At 37.8% G+C, this 27,493-nt stretch overlaps 3 protein-coding genes and 1 pseudogene across 6 annotated transcripts; 2 read left to right on the top strand and 2 right to left on the bottom strand.

The window, feature by feature from the left end:
* The first annotated feature begins 2,164 nt into the window (after positions 1 to 2,164).
* Positions 2,165 to 5,150, top strand: LOC133722333 (pentatricopeptide repeat-containing protein At3g49710). Its single transcript, XM_062149219.1, has one exon. The coding sequence runs from the start codon at positions 2,233 to 2,235 to the stop codon at positions 4,390 to 4,392; it is 2,160 nt and encodes a 719-aa protein (XP_062005203.1). The 5' UTR covers positions 2,165 to 2,232; the 3' UTR covers positions 4,393 to 5,150.
* Positions 4,785 to 7,845, bottom strand: LOC133722342 (probable pectin methylesterase CGR2). Its single transcript, XM_062149232.1, has 7 exons — positions 7,631 to 7,845; positions 7,291 to 7,443; positions 7,139 to 7,178; positions 6,889 to 6,927; positions 6,319 to 6,693; positions 5,679 to 5,734; positions 4,785 to 5,236 (listed from the first exon to the last, which is right to left on the bottom strand). The coding sequence occupies exons 2-7, from the start codon at positions 7,402 to 7,404 to the stop codon at positions 5,084 to 5,086; spliced, it is 777 nt and encodes a 258-aa protein (XP_062005216.1). The 5' UTR covers positions 7,405 to 7,443; positions 7,631 to 7,845; the 3' UTR covers positions 4,785 to 5,083.
* A 936-nt stretch (positions 7,846 to 8,781) lies between these two features.
* Positions 8,782 to 19,640, bottom strand: LOC133722309 (GTP-binding protein At3g49725, chloroplastic-like). 4 transcript variants are annotated; one of them, XM_062149197.1, is made up of 15 exons: positions 15,819 to 16,021; positions 15,013 to 15,093; positions 12,474 to 12,951; positions 12,289 to 12,351; positions 12,136 to 12,204; positions 11,966 to 12,051; positions 11,770 to 11,882; positions 11,593 to 11,661; positions 10,686 to 10,827; positions 10,547 to 10,602; positions 10,387 to 10,437; positions 10,202 to 10,256; positions 10,056 to 10,112; positions 9,683 to 9,802; positions 8,782 to 9,600 (listed from the first exon to the last, which is right to left on the bottom strand). In XM_062149197.1, the coding sequence occupies exons 3-15, from the start codon at positions 12,874 to 12,876 to the stop codon at positions 9,103 to 9,105; spliced, it is 1,782 nt and encodes a 593-aa protein (XP_062005181.1). In that variant the 5' UTR covers positions 12,877 to 12,951; positions 15,013 to 15,093; positions 15,819 to 16,021; the 3' UTR covers positions 8,782 to 9,102. The 4 variants fall into 4 exon arrangements, with proteins under 4 accessions (XP_062005181.1, XP_062005188.1, XP_062005194.1 ...); XM_062149204.1 differs by lacking the exon at positions 15,013 to 15,093 and adding an exon at positions 14,797 to 14,998; XM_062149210.1 differs by lacking the exons at positions 15,013 to 15,093; positions 15,819 to 16,021 and adding an exon at positions 19,500 to 19,640.
* On the top strand, positions 16,971 to 26,815 carry LOC133718063 (probable pectinesterase 29; annotated as a pseudogene).
* Positions 26,816 to 27,493: the final 678 nt, after the last annotated feature.

Genomic DNA, 27,493 nt, shown 5'->3' with positions numbered 1-27,493 from the left:
ATAATTTGGGCTAAATCCGAGGAGAATTGGGAGGTGAAATTATGAGGAGTTGATTTTAGGAGTTGTATTAAATTATTGAAGAATTATTCACGGAATATAATTGTGTACAGGACGACGTACCGAGCTATTGCTCGATGACGGAACACGAATGCGTGATCGTCGGAATAGTACTGTGAGTGGACTTTTGTTTTAAATAATGATGCATGCGTTTATTTCCTTGAATTAATGCTTTATTTAATTAACATATTACTTTTCGATAATGATTTTCTGAGATGGATTATGATTTACCTCGGTTGTGAATTTCGGTTATTAATTTGTTATGCTCGGATTCGAATTTATAATTGATGTTGAATTTCGACGAATTATTTTTCCGAGGTGATTTCCGGAATTAATTATATTTCTATTCGTTGTTTTGAGATTTCTGGAATATTTTTCAAAATGAGATTTCGATGGAATTATATTTCTTGTTATTTATTGACTTTCGATTTTGGCATTGGGAATGCCTTGATGATGATTTTAGAATTTGTTTTGTTTCGGTTTACGGGGATTACGATTTATTATTATTTCTCGCTTTTGCTATTAATTTGGAGATACTTTTGGCGTGTGGGACACGTCGTTGGAAATTCTTTTACGAGAGATGGGGGAAGCCTTATGTATTTTGGATTTACTGGATTTTCGGTTATGTTACCCTGTGCCATACTGAGGGGTGATTTTATCATGCTAGCATTGATTTTCCGCCTTTGTGGCGCGGTGATGGGATCACCGTAGCCCTTCCGCCTTTGTGGCGCAGGTTACTGTCTCTGTGACAGTAATTCTGTAGCCCAGTATCCTATCGCTACACTTAGTGGCGTAAGGGTATATTACGGGAGTTATGGGAGTTCTTTAGCCTGGGAGGCTATCACCCAACCAAGCCTGAGTGGCTTATTCGTATGGCTATCATCTTCCCCTACTCATTATATTATTGCTGGGCTAGCGGGGTCTAGTCCGATTCCCTTAACCAGCGGGGCTGGTCTTATTTTCTTGAGTATCAGAGTTCTTTCCTCTTTGCTTGGTTGTGGCTAGCGGGGCTAGTCGGTTTTCTTGAGCTGAACTAAAATTGTTGTGTTTCTTTAAATTGTTGCATGCATCGGGTTTTAAAAAGATAAATGTGGGAAAGTATAAACTCTTATGTTTTTACAATTATTTATTTTTGTCCACTCACGCTAACGTTTTTATGTACTTTCCCCTGGGCCCTTCGGTTTCAAATGCCCAGTTTGCAGGCGAAATTAGTTGAGGTCGGGCGTACATTGGAGTTGAGGCATAGACAACAGCGTGGCTTCCGCGTTTTTATTTGATTTAGGTTTTCCTTGATCACCCTTGCTATTAGATTTGCTCTGACTACCTGAGGAAATTAATGTTATTTAAGTTGTGTTTTGTGTCATATGATTTTGGTTGATGTTGTTTGGGGGAGCAGGGTGGCTCCAGGAGAATAAGGATGGATGATTTAGAAGTGTAAATTTTCTTTCTACAGGTTTTGGGTTGTCCACTTTAGGGGAAGTTCTGCCAAATTTTTGGCAAAATTTCTTCTAAGGTGGGCCCCGCAGGTCCACTTCGGATTTCAGGGTGAAATCCGGGGCGGGTCCTGTCAGTGGCACCTAGTGTTTGAGTGATAAGTTCGTTTTAATATAGACAAGCAACATGCCCGAGTTTCTCGTGGGTGACATTGTGTTAAGGGAAAATGGTCGACTAAAATATTGATAAACGGAAGCATTGACCACCACCCCCTTAAACATTACTAGTAACATGCCCGCGTTTCTCGCGGGTGACATTGTGTTAAGGGAAAATGGTCGACTAAAAGGAATGGTTTTTTTTTTCCTTGTGAACATAGAATAGTGGTGGTTTGGCTATTTTTAATTTCAATTTACACTTTTATCTATTTATATTTTATTGACTTAATTTAATAATTATGTTATAAAAGGGTATTATAGACACTTCAAAATTTAGTGAAACCCTTTGACACCAAAAGATAGCCTCCATTTATAGTAGTAGAGATAAGGGCATATAAGTCATTTAAATCTCTCAATATTTAACCAAAAAATAAATAAAAATTGGTTCAAAAAACTGATCTGAATTTTTTATATAAAAGTTAAAAAAAATAGACTAAATTACCAAATTGCAACGAAGTCATTGTTTTTTTTAGGTCACACTCTTATTTTGGCCCATGCCTCTTTGGCAATTGCACACAATTGTGAGATGAACCAACTCCGATGGACCTTCCAAACCTTCCGCAACGTTTTAAAGACGTGCATAGCCGAAAGAGACCTCTTCACAGGCAAAGCCCTCCATGCACTATACTTCAAGTCCCTCCTTCCTTCTTCCACCTACATTTCCAACCACTTCATCCTCCTCTACTCCAAATGCGGCCGTCTCATCTCCGCCCGGAACGCCTTTTCCGCCACCCAAGACCCCAATGTCTTCTCCTTCAACGCCATCATGGCCGCCTACGCGAAAGAATCGCAGACCCGAATTGCACACAACTTGTTCGATGAAATTCCCCAACCGGACCTGGTCTCTTACAACACCCTCATTTCGGCTTATGCCGAGAGGGGAGAGACTGAGCAGGCATTGGGGTTGTTTAGTGGGATGAGAGAAGTGGGTCTTGATGCTGATGGGTTTACTATCTCGGCGGTGATCACGGGTTGTTGTGATGATGTTGGTTTGATTAGGGAGTTGCATTCGTTGATAGTTAAAGGTGGGTTTGATTCGTATGTTTCGGTGAACAATGCGTTGTTGACTTACTATAGTAAGAATGGGTTGTTGGAGGAGGCGAAGAGGGTGTTTAATGTGATGGGAGAAATGAGAGATGAAGTGACATGGAATTCGATGATTGTGGCGTATGGGCAGCACCGAAATGGGTTGAAGGCGCTGGGGTTGTTTCAAGAAATGGTGAGGAGGGGGTTTGATGTGGACATGTTTACATTGGCTAGTGTGTTGACTGCGTTTACTTGCGTGGAGGACTTGTTGGGTGGGCATCAGTTTCATGCTAAGTTGATCAAAACCGGTTTCCACCAGAATTCTCATGTTGGGAGTGGGCTGATTGATTTGTATTCGAAGTGTGCTGGTGGCATGTCAGAGTGCAGGAAAGTATTTGAAGAGATTCCTGCTCCGGATTTGGTTCTCTGGAACACAATGATTTCTGGATACTCTCAAAATGACGAGTTCTCTGAAGATGCTATTGATTGTTTGCGGCAGATGCAACGTGTTGGTTACTACCCTGATGATTGCAGCTTCGTCTGTGTGATTAGTGCATGCTCTAATTTGTCATCACCCTTCCAGGGGAAGCAGATACATGCCTTGGCAATCAAATCTGAGATCCCTTCGAATAGGATTTCAGTGAATAATGCTCTAGTTGCAATGTACTCGAAATGCGGGAATCTTCGTGATGCAAGAAGGTTATTTGATAGGATGCCGGAGCATAATACTGTCTCTTTAAATTCGATGATTGCAGGTTATGCACAGCATGGGATTGGAATGGAATCATTGTGCCTTTTCGAACATATGCTTCAGACCGATGTTGTTCCAACAAGTATAACCTTTATCTCTGTCCTTTCTGCTTGTGCTCACTCTGGAAAAGTTGAGGAGGGTCGGAAGTACTTCAGTATGATGCAGGAGAAGTTCAGAATCGAACCAGATGTAGGACATTATTCATGCATGATTGATCTTTTAGGTCGAGCAGGCAAACTGGGCGAAGCTGAGAGTCTCATTGAGGTGATGCCATTCAGCCCTGGCACCATTGGTTGGGCTACATTACTCAGTGCCTGTAGAACACATGGAAATATTGAACTAGCAGTTAAGGCAGCCAATCAGTTGCTTCAGTTGGAACCTTCAAATGCTGTTCCATATGTTATGCTGTCGAATATGTATTCTAGAGCTGGCAAATGGGATGAGGTAGCAAAAATTAGAACGTTGATGCGAGATAGAGGAGTGAAGAAGAAACCAGGTTTAAGTTGGATTGAGGTGAATAAGAGGATACATGTTTTTGTGGCTGAAGATGGCTCCCACCCAATGATTAAAGAAATTCATGAATACTTGGAGGAGATGTCAATGAAGATTAAGCGAGCTGGGTATGTGCCTGATGTAACATGGGCCTTGGTAAAGGATGACGAAACTGTCGAAGGAGAGAAGGAGATAATGTTAGGGCATCACAGTGAAAAGTTAGCAGTTGCATTTGGTTTGATCTCAACAAGAGAAGGGGAGCCTATACTTGTGGTGAAGAATCTGAGGATATGTGGTGATTGCCACAATGCAATCAAGTTTATCTCTGCCATTGCTGGGAGGGAAATCACTGTGAGGGACGCCCACAGGTTTCATTGCTTCAAGGAAGGGCAGTGCTCTTGTGGGGATTATTGGTGATATTTGAGTGCGTCAGCTTCAGTTATTTTTCTTCGAACATAGAAGATTGGCTTCTGCAAGCATGAATGAATTTCAAACAAAAGCAATTAGCTTCTAAGTGGCTGCCGCTACAAGGTCATTATATTTGTTCATCATTCAAGTTGGTTTTTTTGTACAAAACATTCCGGCTCTTGGACAAGTTATAGAAGTTGATTCTTGATCCTGATTTTAATGTCACGAAACAGATTTTTACTAGATAATGTCAAAAGATTGAACTGGATGCTCATTTTACTTCTCGTTATCAAATATTAATTGTTGCTATAGACCGGTTGAACAGGGTTGTTCATTACAATTCTGATTAAGGAACTTTAAGAGCTAATAAGTTACTACAAAAAGAATTGCAAGTAACTGGGTAGAGTAAGAGCTGCAGAGAACGAAAGCAGCAAGTAAAATTAAATTCATGAATACAAATTACAATAACTATATCAAACAGAATACAAATGCAATCGAATCAGCATACAAATCACCCTATATTCCATCAATGACCGTTCACAACAGAAGTTGACATCCTTTAATATATCTTATACCTTAAATAACCCAGAAGACAGCTAGACAAATAACCTGCTTTCATATGACGGCTAACAAATTTTTTCTCTTTGGCGGCCTTGTCGCAGTACCAAAATTTATGAATCAACATGTTGTGATCTTTATATTAGTGATATGAGTTAAGGTGAAACACTTGACAGCTTGGCTGGTACGACCCCTTTTTTGCTGCCTGCTCAAACTTCTTGCTCGCAGCTTCATTTTCTTCTAAGCTGGTCTGAACAAAATAGCGTACCCACCAAGAAGCACTCCTCATTTTGGCCTAATGAAATGAAATGTATGTCATTAGGTCAAAAGGCAGATACAGACTAATATTTAACCCACCAACAAATAAAAATAAAAATAAAAAGCCCTTCTATAGATAAAACAATTCATAAAGAAGATTATCCCTAATCCAGATCAAAATGGTGATTGCATTAACAACTAAAGTCTAAGAGAACCTGGTTCCCATGGTGATTGCTAAATCTCCTATAATTATTAGTGAGTACAAGGACCATGACCAGCTTTATGCAGCCCATCAATTATACACTTGGTGAGATCATGCTTAGAGTTTCTAAATCATGCTCAAAATCTTAAAGTCAAGTTACTGATATGCATAATGAGTATGACATCTACTAATATTATTCTCTTCCAGATCCAGATCGGTAAAAGTAGGCAATGCAAGAGAATCAAAAGTAACTTGCTGAGACAACAGAAATACTTACAGGACGTCCAAATTTTGACAATTCAGAAACTTTAGCTTTCTGTTGACCTGGGAAACCTAAACATAGAAGTAATAGCAATGATATCAGACATCCGTATTTCCATATTAGAAGATCAAGAAACCTTCAATACTTTTTATGTGTACAATAATGTCAAATACAATGACAAACCGGTAAGCTTAAAAATAGCGTAATCTGTCCTAAAGGAAAGAGGAGGGAAAGAAACATCATAAGCTTAATCCTACGTGTACAATGTGCTCTAAGAGTTCTAAATTAATTATGGTGAGAAAGATTTAGAACCAGAGTACTTCTAGTCCAGTATCTTTGGTAAAAGATTAAAAAGCCAAGAGCTGTAGAATCCACAAAGGATCAAAAACTTTTGGCTGGGGTATGTGCATGTGTCTGCAAGGGCAAAAATTGCTAACCATCTTTACATTCATTTTAATCTGATGCATAACTCAAAGAGAACTATTATAATGCAGCTACCTCATGTATGCTAACCATCTTTACATTCATTTTAATCTGATGCATAACTCAAAGAGAACTATTATAGTGCAGCTACCTCATGTATACCTATTACCTAATTAGTTTTTGAAAAAAAATTCTTATCTACAGAACATATGAAGATTTTACAACTCCATACCTGAAAAAATAACAAGACCATCAATAGACACTCTTGCAATTTCTGGAAGAGTCCTATTCAGATATTTTGGGGAGAGGTAATCCAAAGCATCTGAAACAATCACAAGGGAGAAAGACTTTGCTTTGTATGGTAGAGGGAACTTAATGTCAGCCACACGCACAATGCCTTTACGCACAAGACTCTTGCAATGGCTATCAGCATCCTCTAGCTCATATGGTTCCACTCCCCATGCTTCAGTTTCCTCTTCTTTCAACAACGCAGAGACAACCGAACAGGTATCAGGGCCAATGTGCAGAACTTTGTGCATGCTACCACTATACGCTTTCTGCAGAAAAGGTATCGCTCTCTGAACTTCTGACGTGCATGAGAAGTCCCCTATTTATAGAAGAAAATAGCAGTCTGATTTTAGTACCAAAATCTGACAAATCCAAATTGATAAACTAAAAATATGAGATTAAATGTAAAGAAAAGTGCACTTCTCCAGAGGAATATTATCCAACATGAGAAATGAATAACATATATAACCGTAGATCAACGAGACAAACAAAAGTTAAAGATCCAAAAAACTACCTTCAACTCTGCTAACTACTTTGCTACCCCCAAAGGCACCTGAATTTCAAGAACAAACATTTTAATAAGTCAAATTACGTTTTCATAATATTACTTGAATAAACATAAAAACAAGTAATTCAAATAAGCAAAAACCTCAGCATATAAAGCAAATGCAGCAATTAGTAAAAGACCATACATGATCCTTGCAATTCTAACTGATCCACAAATAAATATCACCAAACGTAACGCGAGTAATTTTGACACAAACCTGAGCCTTTATAAACATAGCCGATTAGAAGAATAGCTCCCTGCACATTTCCAACCGAAAAACAACACATCACATTACATTTCGAACACATCGATTCACACAACCAAATTCACATACACAGCATTAAACACTGAATCCAAGCGAAAAATTACCACAACTACAAGCCCTATGGACAACAAAGGAGATGACTTCGATTTCGAATTGAAGGCTCCGGCAAACGGAAAGTTCGCGTTCCGGCGCGTGGATCCCACCTGCCTCCTCGACATGACTGTTGTCTTCTTCGCAGGGAATGAATCCAAAAATTCCTTCAGAAACCACAAAATTACCAAATCAGCCACAAACGTAATGTAAACGAGAGACACAGATCCATAAACAGTAGCGAAAATGCGAGAGCCAAAGAGCTTCTGATTCCAATTCTAATTTTCCCGCGAAAAAACCAGAGAGCTACGAAAGAATTGAATCGGAAACGGAATTGGAAATTCGGAAACTCACCTTCAGATCAGCAAACGTCAGCACCGCATTGACGATTTAGTGAAGCGCAATGCTTCTGGATCTAAGATCTGCGAAACGAAAAGAGAAGAGAGAGAAAAAAAAGGTTTCTCTTTTCTCTTTGGATTTGCTTTTAGGCTTTTAGCTTAGAGAGAGAGAGAGAGAGAGAGGGGGTGGTGTCGTATATGGTGGTGGTACGTAGATATTTGGGATTTGTAATTATGAATGGTTCGGGAACGCGGCATTTAAGAAACTAGTGTCGGCGGTCACCTAGTGCTTTCAGATGGGTGAGGGTAGTTTGGCCATTATAATGTTCATTCATTATTACAAAATTTAGTGGATTTTGATCTAAATCCACATTTCCATTTTTGCGGTGGTGTTTACTAGGACATGAATTTGATAGTGTTCAATGATGAAAATCATTACGTCTTTGGATCTGATTTTTTATTTATGGGATTTGTACAAATTCTCAGGTTGAGCTGGGCCAGATCGAATAACCGTGTTGAAACAAATCAATTTCTGAGTCTGGCAAAAATACAAAAGTTTTAAAATTCTACTGTTTGTCTCCCAAAACTTGAGTTTAGTTAATTCCTTTGTTTATGGGTATGAGATAAAACTTGAAATTGTCATATTTTTGCTACGTGTGAGGAGGCCTTGATTGATGTATCACTCTTTTATTAGTCAGATATAAAATACAAAATTGTACCGTTTTGTACTCTCAAGAATAGCAAGACTACAAGAAGAGATTGGAAGCATATTTCGTTGAAAGTGGATTCTTCTTCTTCTCTCATCCTTAATTTGTTTCGCATCAAGTAGAACAATTGCTTACATCATATTTCTCAAGTAGATTTCCGGTCATCTCATAGGGTAATCAACTTGTTGTTGCTACTTTTACGAGCTTGGTTTGGTAGGACCATACTTCACCTTTTACCCTTGCACATTGTAATAGAGAGCACTTAGGCCTTATATGGAGAGTACCAGTCAAGTCTTCCGAACTTTTGTTTTCGCTAGTTCCATGCTTGCCTAATCTTGTTCTTTTGAGAGATTTTGGCTTAATTCTTTGTACTTTATTCTTCTTTTTCTTACTATAAGAGAATAGGAAGGATCTCCTCCTATCAAACAAAAAAAAACAAATTACAAGAAGAGGAGAGGCGTGTAAACCGAGACATTCCACATTTCTTCACCCAAAATTGCTTTTATTTTCTACTAGGTATAGAAAGCACACAAAGGGCAATGGAAGGAACCTCCCAACGGCTAAGGCTTGAAGAAATGTTCAAACTGATGTACTTGTAAGAAACTTTGATGCTAGAATATCTTCAGAGTCCTTTCTTGACATATATTCTCCCATGAGCCACCATTGCTTCCTGAAGAATTGCTCTATAGTTGTCGGTTACCCCTGTCATTAGGGCCTTCCAATAGATGCCTGTCTTTCTTCAGCGATAGCATAACTGAACAAACATCTTCACATGCATTTATCATTGTTCAACTGCTAGACCCGCCTCCTCTGTACGAGGGGGCCTCCATTTTCGATCAAATACACCCTTTTCCACAACATTTGGGACCTTCAGTTTCTCATCAATGAGCTCTAACAACTCTTGCAAGCCGACTCCCGTTATGGCAGAAGTTCTAACATGTGGACCAGATGGAGCTTGTGATTGCAATTGTTTTTCCGCTGCCCAGTCCTTAGGGTACTCACTTTGTTGGTCATTCAGAGTCTTAGAGCCCATGCTGAAACCACCTTCTTCACCCCAATGATCTTGGTTATCTTCTGAATCGAGTTCTTGGTCATCCATCGCTTCGGGATTCTCTGCTGACAGCTCAGACAAAGGATCATCAGCCTTACAGTTTGCTGCTCCTGGTGACAGCTCAGACTCCACATCATCTTCTTCTGAGAGGCCGCTCACCTCACCATCTTCACCATCATCAAGAGATTCATTAACATCCATTCCCCTATCCTCTCCCTCATTGTCAATCTGCAGAATTGAAAAAGATACAATTGCATCACTTTTTTTAGGTTTCATTATGTTTTGGAAAGTGTACAACTGGGAACAGTACCTTATTCCAAACTTCTATCATATTCTCAAGCTTCTCCTTGGATACACCGATTTGCTCAAGAACATGTAACACAGTTGATCGGTGCTCCTCAAGATTAGGAGCAGTGCAATCCAACACATGCTGCAAGGATAAAGCTACGACCATTAGACATGTCATGTGTACCACATCAACTATTAGTGAATATTCCATCTCCATGCTGTGTTCTATGTATTTCATTGTCAATTCATATCATATAATGAACGATATAAAAACAGAAGCTCAGAGACATGTCAAAAGATTGACTTCATTTATTGCATCTTAATGTGTTGTCATAAGATCTCGTTAAGATGTAAATGCATAAGCCCTGAAATAAAGGAGAAGTAATTAATCATACCACAAGCAGATCAGCCTCCACAACTTCTTCTAAAGTCGCATGAAATGCTTCCACTAACTGCACAGGCAGGTTTTACAGAAGTAATGAAGAGCATAAAAGATAAGATAGAGTAAATGAGGAAAGTAGAGAACATGGTTTCTATATACCTGCACTGGCAAATCTGAAATAAATCCTACTGTATCGCTAACAAGCACTTTCCCCCTGAACATTAGAAACTCTGAATAAGTGGGAAAGAAGCTCTAGAAAGTCATCCAATAAAAACTCACCACTAAAATGTCAATATACATTAGCACTAGAAATAGTTGTCAGTTTCAAGTTTCAACCATATTACCCTGAAGGAAGAAGTACACTTCTCAATCTAGGGTCAACTGTTGCAAACAATCTGGAAAAATACAATACCATGAGCAATAAGATATTAAAAGTGAACATCAAGGCTCAGATAACCAAATAATTATCTATAAAAGAATACTTAATAACGTTAAATATTTTACCGAGAATCACTGTAGAGATCACTATGTGAGAGGGCACTCACCAATGTAGATTTCCCCTGTCACAAGAAGTGAAATATGTTGGGACACTTGTGTAATAGCAACAAGAAAAGAAAAAATAAAACCAAGTTAGACCACGTACAGCATTTGTATACCCCACAACAGCAACAGTAGCTAAGCCTTGACCAGAGCTTCCATGCCTCTTGCGAGAAGCACGTTGCACAGCTCGTGTACGACGAACATCCTTAATTTGTTGCAGCAGACTACTCCTCCTTTCTAAAATTCTGAGACGATAGTGATATTAAGTAAGTATGCAAGGGACATATGCCTTAAAGATGTCTAAATAGTAGTCATTGACACTTCACTTCTAAGAATCTGGTTTGCAATAATGTACTCAACTATCTTTGCCAAAAAAAAATAATAATGTACTCAACTATGAACTTCAACCAAGAAAAGAAAAAGAAATGTAAAAGAAAACCAACAACCAAAGAAAAAGAGAAGAATTTTCATCATCAGGACATTAAATGGCTGATACATGCAAAATGCCATTTAAATTGGTGTAAACTATCCAATGATATTTTAGAACGAAACTTGTCAAACATCTGAATTTGCTGTAGCAGAGTACTCCTTTCTATAGTTCTGAGATGACAGTGATATTAAGTGGATGCAATTATGCAAGGATGCCTTAAAGATGTCTAAATAGTAGCCATTGACACTTCACTCCTAAGATTCTGGTTTTCAATAATTTACTAAACTATGAACTTCAATCGAGAAAAGAAAAAGAACCGTAAAAGAAAACCAACGAAAAATGAGAGGATCATTTTCATCATCAGGACTTTAAGTGGCTGATTAGTACAAAATGCCATTTAGATTGGTGTAAACTATCCAATGATATTTTAGCAGGAAACTTGTCAAACATCTGATTTTATGAAAAAATAATAATGATTTCTTTTGACTTCATAAGCTAAGAAAGAGCCATTTGCAGTCAAATAAAAACTAAAGTGTCCAGCATATAGATAACATAAGATATCATGTATCATGAAATGAACCTTCGTCGTTGAAGTTGAAGTTCAGTTTCTCCTGCCCCACTAATGAATCCAGCTCCAGCATTTCCTCTCCTGAAATAGCACCCATCAACAGTCAAAATCATTTCTTAGTGTTATATGTGCCACAAACTTAGTTAAATGTTTAGTCCATTTATTTTTCCAAGTTAAAGAATACATTACCCTCGGGCACTAACAACTTCAGCTTCTCCACCCATTCCAAAACCTAAGCGTCCACCTGGACCACGCATTCGTATAAGTCTTGTTTTCTTATACATTAGTGCTGCTAACTCGGCCTGAAAAAAGGGGCCAATGGCCATACAAAGGTCATTCAAAAGTCCCACAAACATACTAACTCAACCAAATATTGCAATTATACCTGAAGCTTTCCCTCCTTTGTGCAGGCATGAGCATTGAAAATCTCTATTATAAGACCCACACGGTCCAAGACTGGTTTGCCCAACACTCTCTGCCATTCAAAACAGCACTACTAAAAATCAATCTCTCCATCCACCAAACAAAAGAACAAAATTGAATAAGAAGAACTACTTGCCTCCAAGTTCCTCTGCTGAATTCCAGACAGAGTTGTATTCACAAAAACAGCATCCACTTGATCCTGTTGAATTTGAAATGCACATTAACATTCCATAACGATGTGGATTAAAACTGAAGAGAAAAAAAAATTAAAAAAATGTCTTTCCTTTTCTTCCGCAGCATTCAGATAACACTTAACAGCTTCCAAAGTTCCTTTTCCAAAATATGTATCTGCACAAGGTGTAATTGTGATTTTTTCCAGACACTAAACAGATGACATTATTACAATCCATTAAATCAAAATTGAAATGAAGAATCACTGAATTGAATCAAATAGGATTGTGAAAGCTGACCTGCACGAGTTTGGTGCCTCACTATTGGGTTTTGAACAACAACGTGCGGTGGTGTTTCCTTATCACACAAATTGTTTTTGAAGCATCCATTTCGCTGTTCTTCAAGAGAGTTAGCAAGGCTGAGAGCTTCGTTGAGCTTAACGTGCAAGATAGAATCGGGACGAAGCCGGGGCTGGACCACAAAGAGCCTCGGAGGGGCAGCTGGATCTCTGTTGAAAAGCGAAACGACCTCATTTCTGTCCTCCTTCTCTTGCTTTGATGACGTCGAGTAAAGAGAATAGGAGATCAAACTGGAAGAGTTACATGGTGGTGATGGGGTTTGGTTTGGGATTGAACAATGAGGAGCTCGATTTTGGAAGAGGGACCTCAGAGGAGTCCGGGAGATAGAAATGGTTCTCAGCATTCAAATAGATTGGGTGAATCTTCTTTCTTCTTCGTCGTTCTAGGCCCAGTTCGATATTGATGTGAGAAAAATCACCTGCGAAATATCAGTGATGAAATAACTCAGCAGTGTTTTGTAAACTGTGTTTTAAAAAATGCTGTGATCATAAAATGGTTCCTTTGGTAAATTTTAGTGTAGAACTGATGTGGCTGTCTACAATGACCAACTAAATTTCCTCAAGACATTCTTTCAATGTACCAACACATCCAATGTGTAGTATTTACTTCCCAAACAAAAATCTTCGTACTTAGGGATATGGCCATATGAAATGACCAACTAAATTTCCTCAAGACATTCTTTCAATGAACCAACACATCCAGTGTGTAGTATTTACTTCCCAAACAAAAATCTTTGTACTTAGGGTCCCTAAGTACGAAGATTATTTAGTGTAGAACTGATGTGGCTTTATCTTGGAATGGATATTCAAGAAAAAATTAAAGAGCCCCAACACACAAATCAGATGTCTTTATGTTGTATCTCCAGACAATGACATGCTACAAGTATCATGATATTCAACTCATTTCTGGAAGCCGGAATAGCTTCGACACACATTGGTCACTTCACAATGAATTCATATCTTTCAAGAGTAGTTAGTTATAAAACAAATAAGCATAGATAAACACGAGAATGTCCAGCTAAGTAAGTCTTTATAAATGCCAGTCAAACCTCAGCTCTAATTGAGATTGACAGTAACACAATAACACCAGGCTACCAAGGAACTTTCAAGTTTACTCGACAACATCTGCTGTCTTTATACCAAGGTAATAGGCCACGAAAGATATGAAACCCAGAGTTTGATAAAATATATGAAAAGGGATCATGCATACAAATGAAGTTGCAGGGATGGTCTGAACACACACTCATGCACACACATCATCTTCAGTCAAAAACAAAGGATAGCCATATAAAAAGTTTTGGTCCAATCACATAAGCGGAAGAATTTGAGAAGTATGTGATTACAAACTATAGCAAGATTGGTGAAATAGACATATGTTAACTCTGGGCAACAAATTATTGCACACCACATGATCTATACGACCAAAAAACAAACAATGAGGTTTTACATTATTCTAATACAAGACTAGCTTTCTTTACTGAAGTGGTGAACAATCAGAAAAAGGAAACTTTAAAAACGTGAACTAGCTAGATTACCACAAATTGTAGCTAAATTTTGAAGCAGAGAATTACTTAAAAGAAATGCAGCACAGTACAGGGTATATAGTTACCAATACAGTACTAGCCTTGTTCCGTAAAGTAGTGGGTAACTGGAAAATGCAATTCTATAACTATAGTATAACAGGAGAAAAATTACAAGCAAACACCTTCCTCAGATGAAGGCTATGCATAATACTAAGCAGCAAAACATAGTCATTAGACTAGACTATGTTCAGTATTTTAAGAATCAGTACAAGGCAGCACTCATCAATTTACTTGTAAACTAGAGCTTGTCAAGTACTTGAAAGATTCATGATACACATACACATCATCCACGAAGTCGGAATTGGCCTCAAAACATCGACTTAATAATAACAAAACCCAGATAAGAACCCCCAATAATGCACAGACAAATCCCTCAAAAATCAGATTAACATGCACAAGAACACAATCAATGCCCAATAGAAAATCATAAAGCTTGAATCTTTCAGCTCAATTGCGCAAAACCCAGAAAGCAAAAGATCGAATTGAAACAAAGTCGCATATAATCAGCAAATAAATAAAAATAAAAAAATCCAGAATTTCTAGAGAGTGGCATAGCAATTCGACCAAAGAATCAAAGAAATACATGAAACAGAACTGTGAGAAATTTCTTGGAATTAGTAAGGACTGAACTGAACAGAAATGAGAGCATTTAACAACTTAAAGAGAGAATGAGAGATATACCTGAGTCCTGAACTCACAGTAATTACTCGATGAAACAAGAAGAGTTTATGAAGAGTAGAATAGAACAGGAAGAAGGAGGGAGCGCCCGGCGGGCTACTGGAGGACATTTAGTTGGGCTGGGCCTAGATGGATTGGACCCTTTGGGTCCAGAATAAATACGATTTTGGTAACAGATTGCCTAATGCACGGTGAAAATAGACATCTGTAAAATTTTACCATCATTAAAACTTAGGAAATCTTCATCACAGTCAGATTCCAATATTGCAACCGGATCAAACCATGCTTCTTCAATAGTTTCTACGGATGCATAACAGTTATAACAGTTAGTTCTGCAATGTTTGATAAGAGAGGAGACATGGATGATTGAGAAGTGAAACATATCTCTACATTGAAATTTCTAAAGCTCTGCAATGTATCTTGAAAGGTGCAATATATCTCTACATGGGTCTTGAGCATCTACAATTAGTTCCTCACGATCTAAACCACTCAAACCATTCCATATGGCCTAATACCAGGAATTCATCACTAAAGTTATTCAGGAAAAGCAAAAACATATCGATATTCAGATGTAGCACCTATATCTGAATAAAATGCAGAAGCAAACAGAACCCAATTCAGAAAACTCACCCAATAAAACCCATTTCGAATTACTAAGCGACCTATAACACAAAAGCTGAAATTTTTGCAGCAATAAAATGCAGTGGCAAACAGAACCCAATTCAGAAAACTCACCCAAGAATCCGAAAACAAAGAGAAACGACACCTCATTTACCCCAAGCTAACATCGGGTTTGCCAGAAATATCACAACAAAAACCCAGAAATCTATCTAAACTCTAAATCAGCTAACATCAACTACTTGCTCACAACAAAATTCCAATACAAAACCCACATCGATTCAGCGCCATTACAATACCAATCAAGTGAGGCAAGTAAGTAAAGCCTAAAAGGGTCAACGAATTAGAACCCAAAATAGAAAAGAACAAACCATCGAGTTGTAATACAATATCAAATTGAGCAGTACCTGAAGACTGAAGTGGTCGAGTTGAAGGTTTCAGCAATGGCGTCGGAGTATTGAAAGAGAAATCCTTCAGGAAGCGACGACGTTTCGATAGAGGAATTGAGGAAGTGAGGTTGAGAAGAGGAATTGAGGCTTTCCTTCAAACTCGACTGAGTGACGACTGACGAGGAAGTGAGGTTGTGTGAAGTGAGGCTTTCCTTCAAAATCTAAGCGAGGGTTTTTTTTTTTTTTTTTTATTTATTCTAACGGGCTCGATGGATTCCGTCGTGCAGCCTGTTTCCGCCCGTTAACTAACGGGTTGGCAGCCCATTAACACGTTAGGTTATCGGACGGAAATAAATGAGTTTTTAGTGGGCGGTTAATGGACGGTTAACAGGTCATTGGCTGAATTGCTAGGCTTATAATCAGCAGTACCAGCCAATTGATTTAGTAGGGAATTGAAGACATTGTATTTCTGAATCATGTTATAGTAGACAATTAATTTAATTTGTAGTCAGTTGAGCATAATTGTTGTTGGATTTATATCTAATAATAGAGAATAATAAGCATTTTAACTGTCTTATTATTTTTCACCCTTAAATCTAAATCCAACGACAGTTGAGTCTGCCTAAGAACGGAGCTGACCGCATGAGCAGGACTGTGTATTCTAATTAAGCTAAGTAAGCGTGGTAGCTAACATGTTGTACTATAAGCTAAGTCGACGTTCAATCAATGCTCATGTCAAACCTTATAACAGTTTGATTGTTGAATTATTTTCAATTTCTTAAGAATTTTACACGTATAATTTTCAAAGTTGACTACGCTTTAGAAGATAAACGATTTCGGTCACTAAAGTTCAATTGAAGTAAGAAGGAGAATATGTGGAATAATTTCTCAATATCAAACCATAGCTGGTAATTAGGAAAATCCCAATTGATTATATGTAGAACATGAGTGGCATTGTCACCTCAATGCCTTATATATTTTCTTCCAAAATTAGAACTGGGAGTAGATTCGATTTTATCTAATCCCAACCAAAATATCAATTTCCATTGTACTCTTATCTGTATAAGACGAACAAGCTAGTTTCATCATCTTCCTGCGTTAAACAAAAGTGTTTTATGTCCTCATTTTTTACAGACTGCAAAGCTTGTATTGAAGTTCTGCTATGCATGCATGGAGTCTCTTCTGATATCAATAATTTTGTTCCTTTTCTTTTTCTTGGGTAAATTGGGTTCCTGCTATGATGAAAGGAAAGACGATGTTTCACGTACCATCACGGTCAACAAGGATGGTAATGCAGATTTTACCACCGTCCAACAAGCCATCGATTCTGTCCCATCAAACAACGCGGTTTGGATTCGTATCCTGCTTAACCATGGTGTTTACTCGTAAGTAATTTTGTTTTCCCTTGGAGGGTTTCATTTCCCGAATATATATGGAGTAAATTCCAAACTCTAATAGTTATTATGTTGGGCGTATCCAGTGAAAAAATTGTGATCCCGAAAGATAGACCATATATTATTCTTGAAGGAGATCCTAAAACCCTTACTACGATTGAATGGGGAGATGCTGGAGATGTTATTAACAGTGCCACATTTACCTTACGTGCGAGTGATTTTGTGGCACGATATGTTTATTTCAAGGTAAATATTTAAGCCTAAATGACTTGATGATTGATAATTTTGTTGATTTTTATCTTTTTAAGTGATTTAGAAATGAGTGCATGTTTCAATAATGAAACTATATCCTGGGCTGCCCAAAAAGTAGTATGCACGTATATTTTGTAGCCATCTTTGTTTATCGGTCATAAACTAATGCATACGTAACGGTGGTTCCAGAATACGTATGACGGTCTTAAATCGAATAACGGGAGGGAAACGAATTGGGCAGTTGCCGCTTTAATTTTCGGAGACAGAGCAAGTTTTTACCAGTGTAGCTTCTTAAGCTTGAAAGATACACTGTGGGATGCCCGAGGGGTCGTCACTATTTTTGGGGCTGCAATATTACTGGTGCTATAGACTTTATTTGGGGCAATGGCCAGTCAATTTATGAGGTTAAAAGTTGTATTACTTTTTCTAATAATGACAGGAAAATTTTCAATCTGGATATGGAGAAACTAACATTGTATTTTCACTCGATCAAATTGTTTGCAGGGGTGCCATATATATTCATTGAGAGATGAAATAGGCAGTACAGGTTTTATTACAGCACAGGGTCGTGAAGGTCAAAATGAAAGTACTGGTTTTGTTTTCAAAGATTGTCATGTATATGGACAGGGACGTAGCCAGGAATTGAAAATGGGTTAGGCTAATTTTAGCTATATAGAAAGAGGAAGAGCGAAGAAAGCATGATAAGCAGGCTTTGATAAACAGCACTAAGGACTAATACTCGAGTAGCACTAACTACACTCACAAGATAACAAAGATATGAGATTTAAAGATAGGGAAAATTTCGCAAACAGTACACCAAGTAAATGCCACTAATAATTCTTATACATAAAGTTCCAAACCAAACATTTCGGTACACGAAATCTGAAACACGACGTCAATTTTTGACACAAAAATGTCCATTATGCCCTCAGTTCTTTTTTTTTATATATAACTGTTATTTTTTTTTCCTTCGTTTTTTCTGTTATTTTTTTTCCTTCGTTTTTTCTGTTATTTTTTTTTCTTTCGTTTTTATCTCTTTCTTTCTTTTCACATGACTAAATATTGGCTGAGTTACAAATATAAGCTGTAGGACCATAAATCTCACCAATTGGAGGGCAAGGGCGGCGTTGGAAGCGAGGGAGTGAGCCCGGAAGAAGGAAGAAGAAAGAGATAAAAACGAAGGAAAAAAAAATAACAGAAAAAAAAATTATTAAAAAAAAAAAAGAACTGAGGGCATAATGGACATTTTGGTGTAAAAAATTTACGTCGTGTACTGATAGTGGGTCGAGTTTCAGATTTCGTGTACCGAAATGTTTGGTTTTGGAACTTTATGTATAAAAATTATTAGTGGCCTTTAATTGGTGTACTGTTTGCGAAATTTTCCCTTAAAGATAAGAAACAAAAAATTATAATTTTAACTAAAGGGCTGCCAAACAAGCAAATCTGGGCACTTGGGTTTCTAGCTAAAACCCCATAAATTATAGCCATCAACTCATGAATACAGCAGTCTCACATGCACCCAATTAAAACAACATACAACTAAATCACTTACTTCAGTACAGAACTTAAAATCAAACCAAATGGATTAGTGTAGGCTTGAAGTATAATTTCCAGGAAACAATAACAGAGATCAGACATACCAAGTCACAGAAATTCTTTCTAATCAAGGGAAAGGGAAACTAACATCTTTGCTACTACTACCAGATTGCATATATTCCTCTCATATGTTACATTCCAGCAAATCATATTAGCATTACATATTGCTGAGAAGTAGCTTTACATTCATATGTTACATATTAGAATACATGGCTGCTCTAAACGGACAGAATGAAATGTAGGAATTCTGCTCTAACAGATAGAATTAAATGGCTACTCTAATGATTCAAGAGATCAAATATCAAACTCAAACTCAACACATCCAATTGCAGATCATTCAAACTGAACACATCCAATTCCAAGCAATCAAAATCGTTGCAAAACTCATATATTATCAACACATCCAATTTCCAGAATAACCAAAACTCATAAAACCGAAAAGAAGAGAAATTGGTACCTGAGATGATGAAGATGATTTACGATGGCACCAGCACCAGAGCGCCACTTAACTTGGAGAGATTTTGCCTCTTCATTTCCAGCAGTAATCAGACAGAAGCTCTCGGCGGGTATTGGGTATTAGACTATTTGGTAATCAGTTTACCACCTCACCCTAAACACCAAAACATCACGATTCATGAATCTGGACAATTCATTCCCAATTATCAAACATCATCAGCATGGGTACTGCGTAATCAGTTTATGGTGTTTACTTGAGATTCAGGGATTGAAGCCTTCAAGTAGTACTCGCAGTGGAGGTGGCTCAGGCGGACTGAAAGGGGAGGTGGCTCGGTTGCTGGAGCCTGGAACTCTGGAAGGCAGAACCAAAATCGATCTGAACGGGGAGACGGGGATAGTATGAGAGTCGGGACCGACAGCAGCAAGCCAGAAGCATTAGTAGTTTTTTTTTTTTTTTGGGCTATACCCCTACTTAGCAGATTTTTGCCCAATTTTTCCCTTGGGCTACAGCCCAAGTAGCCCTTGTAGTGGCTCCGTCCCCTTATATGAATCAGGCACTTCATTTCTAGGAAGAGCATACAGGAACTACTGGAGAGTACTGTTTTTCGGGACGTATATGGAAAACGTTATTACACCGGAGGGTTGGTCCATCTGGACACCACCGCAAATTTGCGTAAGTGTTTTTGAAATCATTTTGATTCGGATAATGTGGTTTAAATGTGGTACATGATGTGGTCTTGTATTATTTTGTTTTTCCTTGTCGTTGTTTGATTTTCGATTAAGAAAATATGCATACTAATATGAGTAAATTCTGGCTTGATTTGTTTTTTTTTTTTTAGTAGAAGAATTATCTTTATTGATAAGGACTTAGCCTGAGTTACAGTCCAAGGCTAGTACATCTAGGATACATTCAGGGGGATGATCCCTCCAAACATGACTATCATTGTCATCAAAAGCAAGACTAGCCAACCTGTGTGCCACCCTATTGCAGGTCCTAGGAGCAAAACAAATCTGTAGCTCTGGTTTGGACTGTAATATAACTCGAATGTCAGCCATGATTGCTGCATACGGTAATAGATCCCATCTGGGATTTTTGAGGTCCAAAGTAGCCTCAAGGCAGTCGGTTTCGACTATACCTGGTTGCCCAGGAAAGGCACACATCAATTTGAATCCCTCATTGACAGCTAGCAACTCCACCTGTTTAACACTTTCCACTATTGAACTGGTAGTGTAAATGAAGCTTTGAAATTGCCTTGTGAATCTCTTAAGACTCCACCAAGTCCTCCCTTGGTTTGATGTGGTAGAAAACTACCATCAACATTGAGTTTCCAATTACCTTTGGTGTCCGGCTGCCACTTGTGCTTGCGTCTTGAATCTTTGGTTGGTTGGGTTGCTGATCTTGCTTTCCTAAATTCTTCCAACCAGGATAATGCAGCAAACATCATTTCATTATGTGACTGAGAAGTACCATGCCAGAGCATGTTGTTTCGGTTCTTCCAAATAGCCCAAAGAGTCATAAGGAGTTTGTCAAAGACATCTTGCTGCAGAGTGGTTGCCATGTCTAACATCCATGCCTTAAAATCCATATTAGGTGCAATATGCTGCTGGAAATTAAAAGGTGGTACAGAGAGAATAGCTTGAGCTGAAGGACACTTACAGAAGATGTGAGTTCTGTCTTCAAACTTGGCCGGGCAGAGGAGGCAATTAGTGTCCCCCGTAAAGCCTTTGTGAAGAAGAGCAGCTTTTGTGGGCAGCAGATTGTTGCAAGCCCTCCACGCATTTATTTGAACTTTACCTGGGATTTTTGACTTCCAGAGAGGTTTGAAAGGGTCTCCTTGTGATGTGGAGGCCATGGTTGTGCTTAGGACCTGTTCTCTTGCTATCCAATAAGCGGACTTGACATAATAGAACCCCTTCTTTTCTGGTTTTCAGTAAACTCTATCTTCACTTGTTCTTGCACTTAGAGGAATACACATAACTTTTTCAGCAATGTTACCTGGGAAGATTGAATGCACAACATCATACTTCCACATTTTGGTGTCTACATCAATTAAATCCGAGACCATTTCCACTTCTGTATTGCTAGGCCTATGAATTTGATAGAGTTAATTACAGTTTACCCCCCTGAGGTTTGGGGGTGTTATCATTTCACCCCCTCTACTTTTAATTTTGACTTTTTACCCCCTAAACTTTTCAATTTCAATCAGATGTGTCCAATTTCTCCTATTCCGTCCAAATTGGACGTTAAGTCTGACCCTTGAGGGCTAAAATGGTCATTTCAACATAAAATAATAATAATAATAAAAAAAATAATATATATTTTTTTTTCTTCTGTTTTTTAGTTTTTTTTTTTTTTAAAAGAGTTTTTTTTTTTTTTGGTCTTCAACCTATACACCACAAGTTATAATAGGTTTATAAAAACAAAAAAAATACTCTAGGTGGGTGAAAGCCGCTCGCTGGTCTACGATATTTGTGATATATCTCCGATAAAGTGAAGAATTTTAGGATATATCCCCAATAAAGTGAAGAAATATTTGAAAAAAATAATTTTACACTTTATCTGTAAATAAATATCTGTATATCCCCAATAAAGTGAAGAAATATCTGTGTAAAATCATTTTTGGTCTACATATTTGTGATATATCTCCAATAAATTGAAGAATTTTAGGATATATCCCCAATAAAGTGAAGAAATATCTGTGTAAAATCATTTTTTACAGATATTTATTTACAGATAAAGTGTAAAATTATTTTTTACAGATATTTCTTCACTTTATTAGGGATATATCCTAAATTCTTCACTTTATCGGAGATATATCACAAATATCGTAGACCAGCGAGCGGCTTTCAACTACCTAGAGTATTTTTTTTATTTTTATAAACCTATTATAACTTGTGGTGTATAGGTTGAAGACAAAAAAAAAAAAACTCTTTAAAAAAAAAACGAAGAAACAGAAAAAAAAAAAACTAAAAAACAGAAGAAAAAAATAATAATTTATTTTATTTTATTTTTATTTTTTTATGTTGAAATGACCATTTTAGCCCTCAAGGGTCAGACTTAACATCCAATTTGGACGGAATAGGAGAAATTGGACACGGCTGATTGAAATTGGAAAGTTTAGGGGGTAAAAAGTCAAAATTAAAAGTAGAGGGGGTGAAATGATGACACCCCCAAACCTCAGGGGGGTAAACTGTAAATATCCCAATTTGATATTGAGGACAATCCGGTATCCATTTGTCTGTCCAAACATGTGTCATACTGCCATATCCAATTCTCCAATGCACACCTGCATTTAGAATTGATCGACTGTGCAAGATGCTTCTCCAAGAGAAAGAAGGGGCTTCTCCCAACTCAGCCTCCCAAAAGGAAGAATTGGGACAATATCTAGCTTTGTATAGCCGAGCAATAAGAGATGTGGGTTTAGAGATTAATCTCCATCCTTGCTTGGCCAACATTGCTAAATTGTATGCATGCAATTCTTAAAACCCATTCCACCTTCATTTTTTGTGAGGCATAATCTTTCCCAACTCCTCCAATGAATTTTCTTTTTTTCTTCTGTGTCGCCCCAAAAAAAGAGAGTCACATAATTGATGTATATCAACACAAAGCCCTTTAGGCAGCAAGTAACAATTCATGGCATATAATGCCATAGTTTGAGCAACAGCTTTGATTAGAATTTCTTTACCTGCATTGCTGAGAATTTTGGATTTCCAACTTATGAGCTTTTTTGACAATCTCTCTTTGATGTACTCAAATTTTGCAGTCTTTGATCTACCGACCCTTAGAGGAAGGCCAAGGTACCTATCATGCTCCTGAACACATGTGACATTAAGAATGGAGGCCAATTCTTGTTGTTTGCTAGCATGAACATTTTTACTAAACACCACACTGCTCTTTTGAAAATTAACCATCTGTCCAGAGGCTCTTTCATAGACATCAAGTATTCTTCGGAAGTGAGTGCATTCCTCAGCATTAGCATAGCCAAAGAGGAGGGAGTCATCAGCGAATAACAGATGATGCAAAGTAGGAGCTTCTAGACACATTTTTAGTCCAAAGATTATATTGGAAGAAGCTGCCTTGGATATAAGTGCTGACAGTCCTTCTGCACACAAAATGAAGAGATATGGTGACAAAGGGTCACCCTGTCTTATTCCCCTGGTGGGAGAGATTACTGGTTTAGGCTCTCCTTGAATTAAAATTGAGTAATGAACTGAAACAACACACTTCATGATCATGTTAATCTACCGAGGCAAAAAACCCAATTTTGTTAGAATGGCCTGCAGAAAATCCCACTCTAGCCTGTCATAGGCTTTACTGATATCAAGTTTGAAGGAGAAAAAACCTTATTCTTGATTTCGAAGCCTGTGCATGAAATGTGCAGCTTCTGTGGCTACAAGAGTATTGTCTGAGATTAAACGTCCAGGTACATACGCACTTTGTGTAGGAGATATGATCTCAGGTAACCAACACTTTAATCTATTTGCAACTACCTTAGAACAGATTCTGCAAATAACGTTACACAAAGCAATTGGTCGAAAGTGCATGGCCACTTTCGGGTCTTTTATCTTCGGAATCAGACATAAGTGTGTATAATTTGATTCATCCCACATTTCCCCACTAGTAAGGAAATTTCTGACAGTAGTACAAACATCAAAACTTACCACACTCCAGTACTTCTGATAGAAGAAAGGTGTCATGCCATCCGACCCTGGACTCTTAGACGGGTGCATTTGAAAAACTGCTTTTTTGATTCATCATCAGTGTAGGGTTTGGTGAGTTGTTCATTCATAAGGGGAGTTACCTTGACTGGTGTAGCATTCATAACTTCTTGTATGGCTCTTGGATCAGTGCCTTCGGTGGAGAAGACTTGTGTGAAATACTTCATGAGAAGACGTTGGATTTCAGAAGGTTCAGATTGCCAAACACCATGCTCATCCTCCAAACCATGAATGGTATTTCGACTTCTTCTATTGCTAGCCTTCCTATGAAAAAAAGCAGAGTTCCTGTCCCCATCCTTGAGCCAAATTGCCCTAGACCTCTGGCGCCAATACTTTTCTTGTAATGCAAGTAGACTGCTTTTCTTCACATGGAGAGTTCGTTGTTCCTCATATTGCTCAGGAGAGTAAGGTTGCTTCATGAGATCAAACAACTTCTCCTGAATCACCCTCAGTTCCCTTTTTTGCTTATCAAAATCAGTTTGGTGCCATCATAATAATCGTTTGCCTGCTTGTTTGATTTTGTAGCCCAGTTGTCTGAGTGCATTGCCTGTAGTTGGTGAAGCCCACTCTTGTTGTATAATAGCATTGCAATCTTCATTACCATACCATATTTCTTCAAACCTGAGGCGACGAGCAGCTCGTCGACTCAAGTTGTTTTCTGCGTTCACCTCTATGAGGAGAGGACAATGATCAGATTCACTGGGACTCATGGTAATGACTCTGCTGAAGGGAAAACAAGCTCTCCATTGTGGTGATTGAAAGCCCCGGTCTAATCTTTCTTTTGTAAATTTATTGCTCCATGTAAATCTACACCCTGTAAAGCCCATGTCTATAAGTCCAGATTAAGCCATGGTGTGGCGGAACCTTGCCATTGCTGCTGCAGATCTCGGTGGGCCACCTGACTTATCAGCAGAGGACATAACCTCATTATAATCACCAGCCATGAGCCATGCTAATTGACAATCCTCCCCAGCAAGCTGTTGGATCAACTGCCAGGTATATTCCCTCTGTCCTCGATCTGCCCAGCCGTATAAACCAGTGAATTTCCAAAGTTCTTCACCTGGTTTTCCAATCACAGCATCAATGTGATGCGCCGAAGCAGAACGTAGATCAACATGTGTTTCATTATTCCAGATTAGGGCTACACCTTGTGACCCCTCCTGACAATCGAAACAGATGTTATCATGGAAACCAATACGGTGTGTGAGTGAGTTAATCAACTCCTTTCTTGCTAGGGTTTCTGAGAGGAAAATGAGGCATGGTTTTTTGGCATGGACGAGATCAATGAGGGCTCGTTGTGTCTCAATGTTCACAATACCCCTGCAGTTCCATACAAGGATGCTGCCTTGGAGCATGTTGAATGATGTTGCTCGCTTTTTGGGCGGCGTTGGTGGTGCCACACAGAGCAGAATGCTCGACAGCACTTAGGGTTTTTTTCTTATTAAAGATCCTGGCTTGATTTGTTTGAAACTATTTAACAGGGATTTAAGAGAGTTTCTATTGTGATCTTCAAATCTGCTCACTTGACTCCACTCTATTATGAATTATTAAATGACATATATAACCTACTATAAAATGACAATTAAGGACAATATATAATTTTACCAAAAAAATATTATATTTATTTTATGTAGACTTTCCAATTCAATAATTTTAGATTGTATTCCTTATTATTTTCCTTATCTATTTTCATTTTCCAATTTCATTACATACTCATTAAAGCATTCACATATATTTAATAAGAATTAAAAATATGATTAAGATCATGTGACATAAAAATGTATGATATATATGTTGAATGCATATTGGTGAGGGAAAACAAAATAAATCCTCTTATGATTTATGACCTAAATCTAAGTCAATCCATTATATTTGCAAAAAACAAAAAAAAAAAAACAAAAAAACAAAAAAAAAAACAAAAAACAAAAAACAAAAAACAAAAAACAAAAACAACAAAAACTAAAAATATTTAAATAATTAATCATGTGGTACAAAAAATACAGAAAAAAAAAACATTAAAAACCGAATGATTTTTTTTTTGAGAATAAAAACAAAATGATTTCTTCATTTTTTTTTTTGCACAGCTAAAATAGAAAAAAAAAATTTAAAAACATAATAGTTCATGGCATTTTCTTATTGATTAGACATTAATTTTTGAAACTCAAGTTTGATTAAGAAATGTATATTTAGTTAAGATTTATAGAGTGATTAAATCATTGAAATGACTAAATTTTTTATTTTAAAGATAATAATTTGTTTGCAAATTATATGAGTGAGGTTATTTGAGGAAGTTTAGTGAGTAAATTTAGTATTTGAAAATTTGATAAGAGGTGTAAAAAACATAGAGGTCAAGTGAGTAAATTTAGAGATTTCAATAGAAAAACTCGGGATTTAATCACATTTTCAGAGGATAACTGCACTGGACCTGGAGCAGACATGTCTCATCGTGTTCCATGGGAGAAGAAGTTATCGAATGAGGAAGTGAGATATTTCACAGATACAACTTCTTTTATAAACCAAAAAGGGTACGTGATTGGAAAAGCAACCACATTATCTGTTATAAATCAAGAAGGGTGGTTGGGAAAGCAACCACATTAAGCCCTTAAACACTTGATTAACCTCAATAATCAATTAATCATGAACGTGCATGAAAATGGTTATCACATACATTTATGTTGCATGAAACAAGTTCTGGAAACATAAAATAAGTTGTGGAAAGATTGAAATAAAACTAATGTTGATATCACTTATACTACATACTGCCAAGCATAAGCAACGACCTCGTAGGTGGGCCCCGCGACATGGTTAGTCCAGCCTACAACATGCATCCGGTAGTCCGACACCCGAGCTACCTCGCTATGGTGGAGGTCGGCCGGTACCTCATAGGGAGGTCACCCTCCCATGATCTCCAAGAGGCTTCAAGAGAAGCAAATATGTATATTATGTCCCACATCGGAAATGTAGAATAGAATGAGACTTCCTTTAGCTATATAAGGAAGTCCTCCCCTTCTTAGAAGATGAGGGGATCCATGATCCCCATACTTGTATACTACAAAGGCTGCATGGCCTCACTCATAGTGAATTCTCTAAGTGGACGTAGCCTTGCCTCAAGGGCAAGGTGAACCACTATACATGCTTCTCTCTCTCTCTCTCCCCATCATGATCCATGCTTAGTTCCCGTTCCGTATTCTCACACAGAAACAACTAATATATATGAGACGGACTACCACCTATTTTCATGTGACTATATATATATATATATATATATATATATAT

This window comes from Rosa rugosa, chromosome 1 (genome assembly GCF_958449725.1).
Source record: "Rosa rugosa chromosome 1, drRosRugo1.1, whole genome shotgun sequence".
NCBI classification, from domain to species: domain Eukaryota; kingdom Viridiplantae; phylum Streptophyta; class Magnoliopsida; order Rosales; family Rosaceae; genus Rosa; species Rosa rugosa.
Note: the sequence above shows the minus strand (reverse complement) of the source record. Positions and strands in the feature narration are given on the sequence as shown.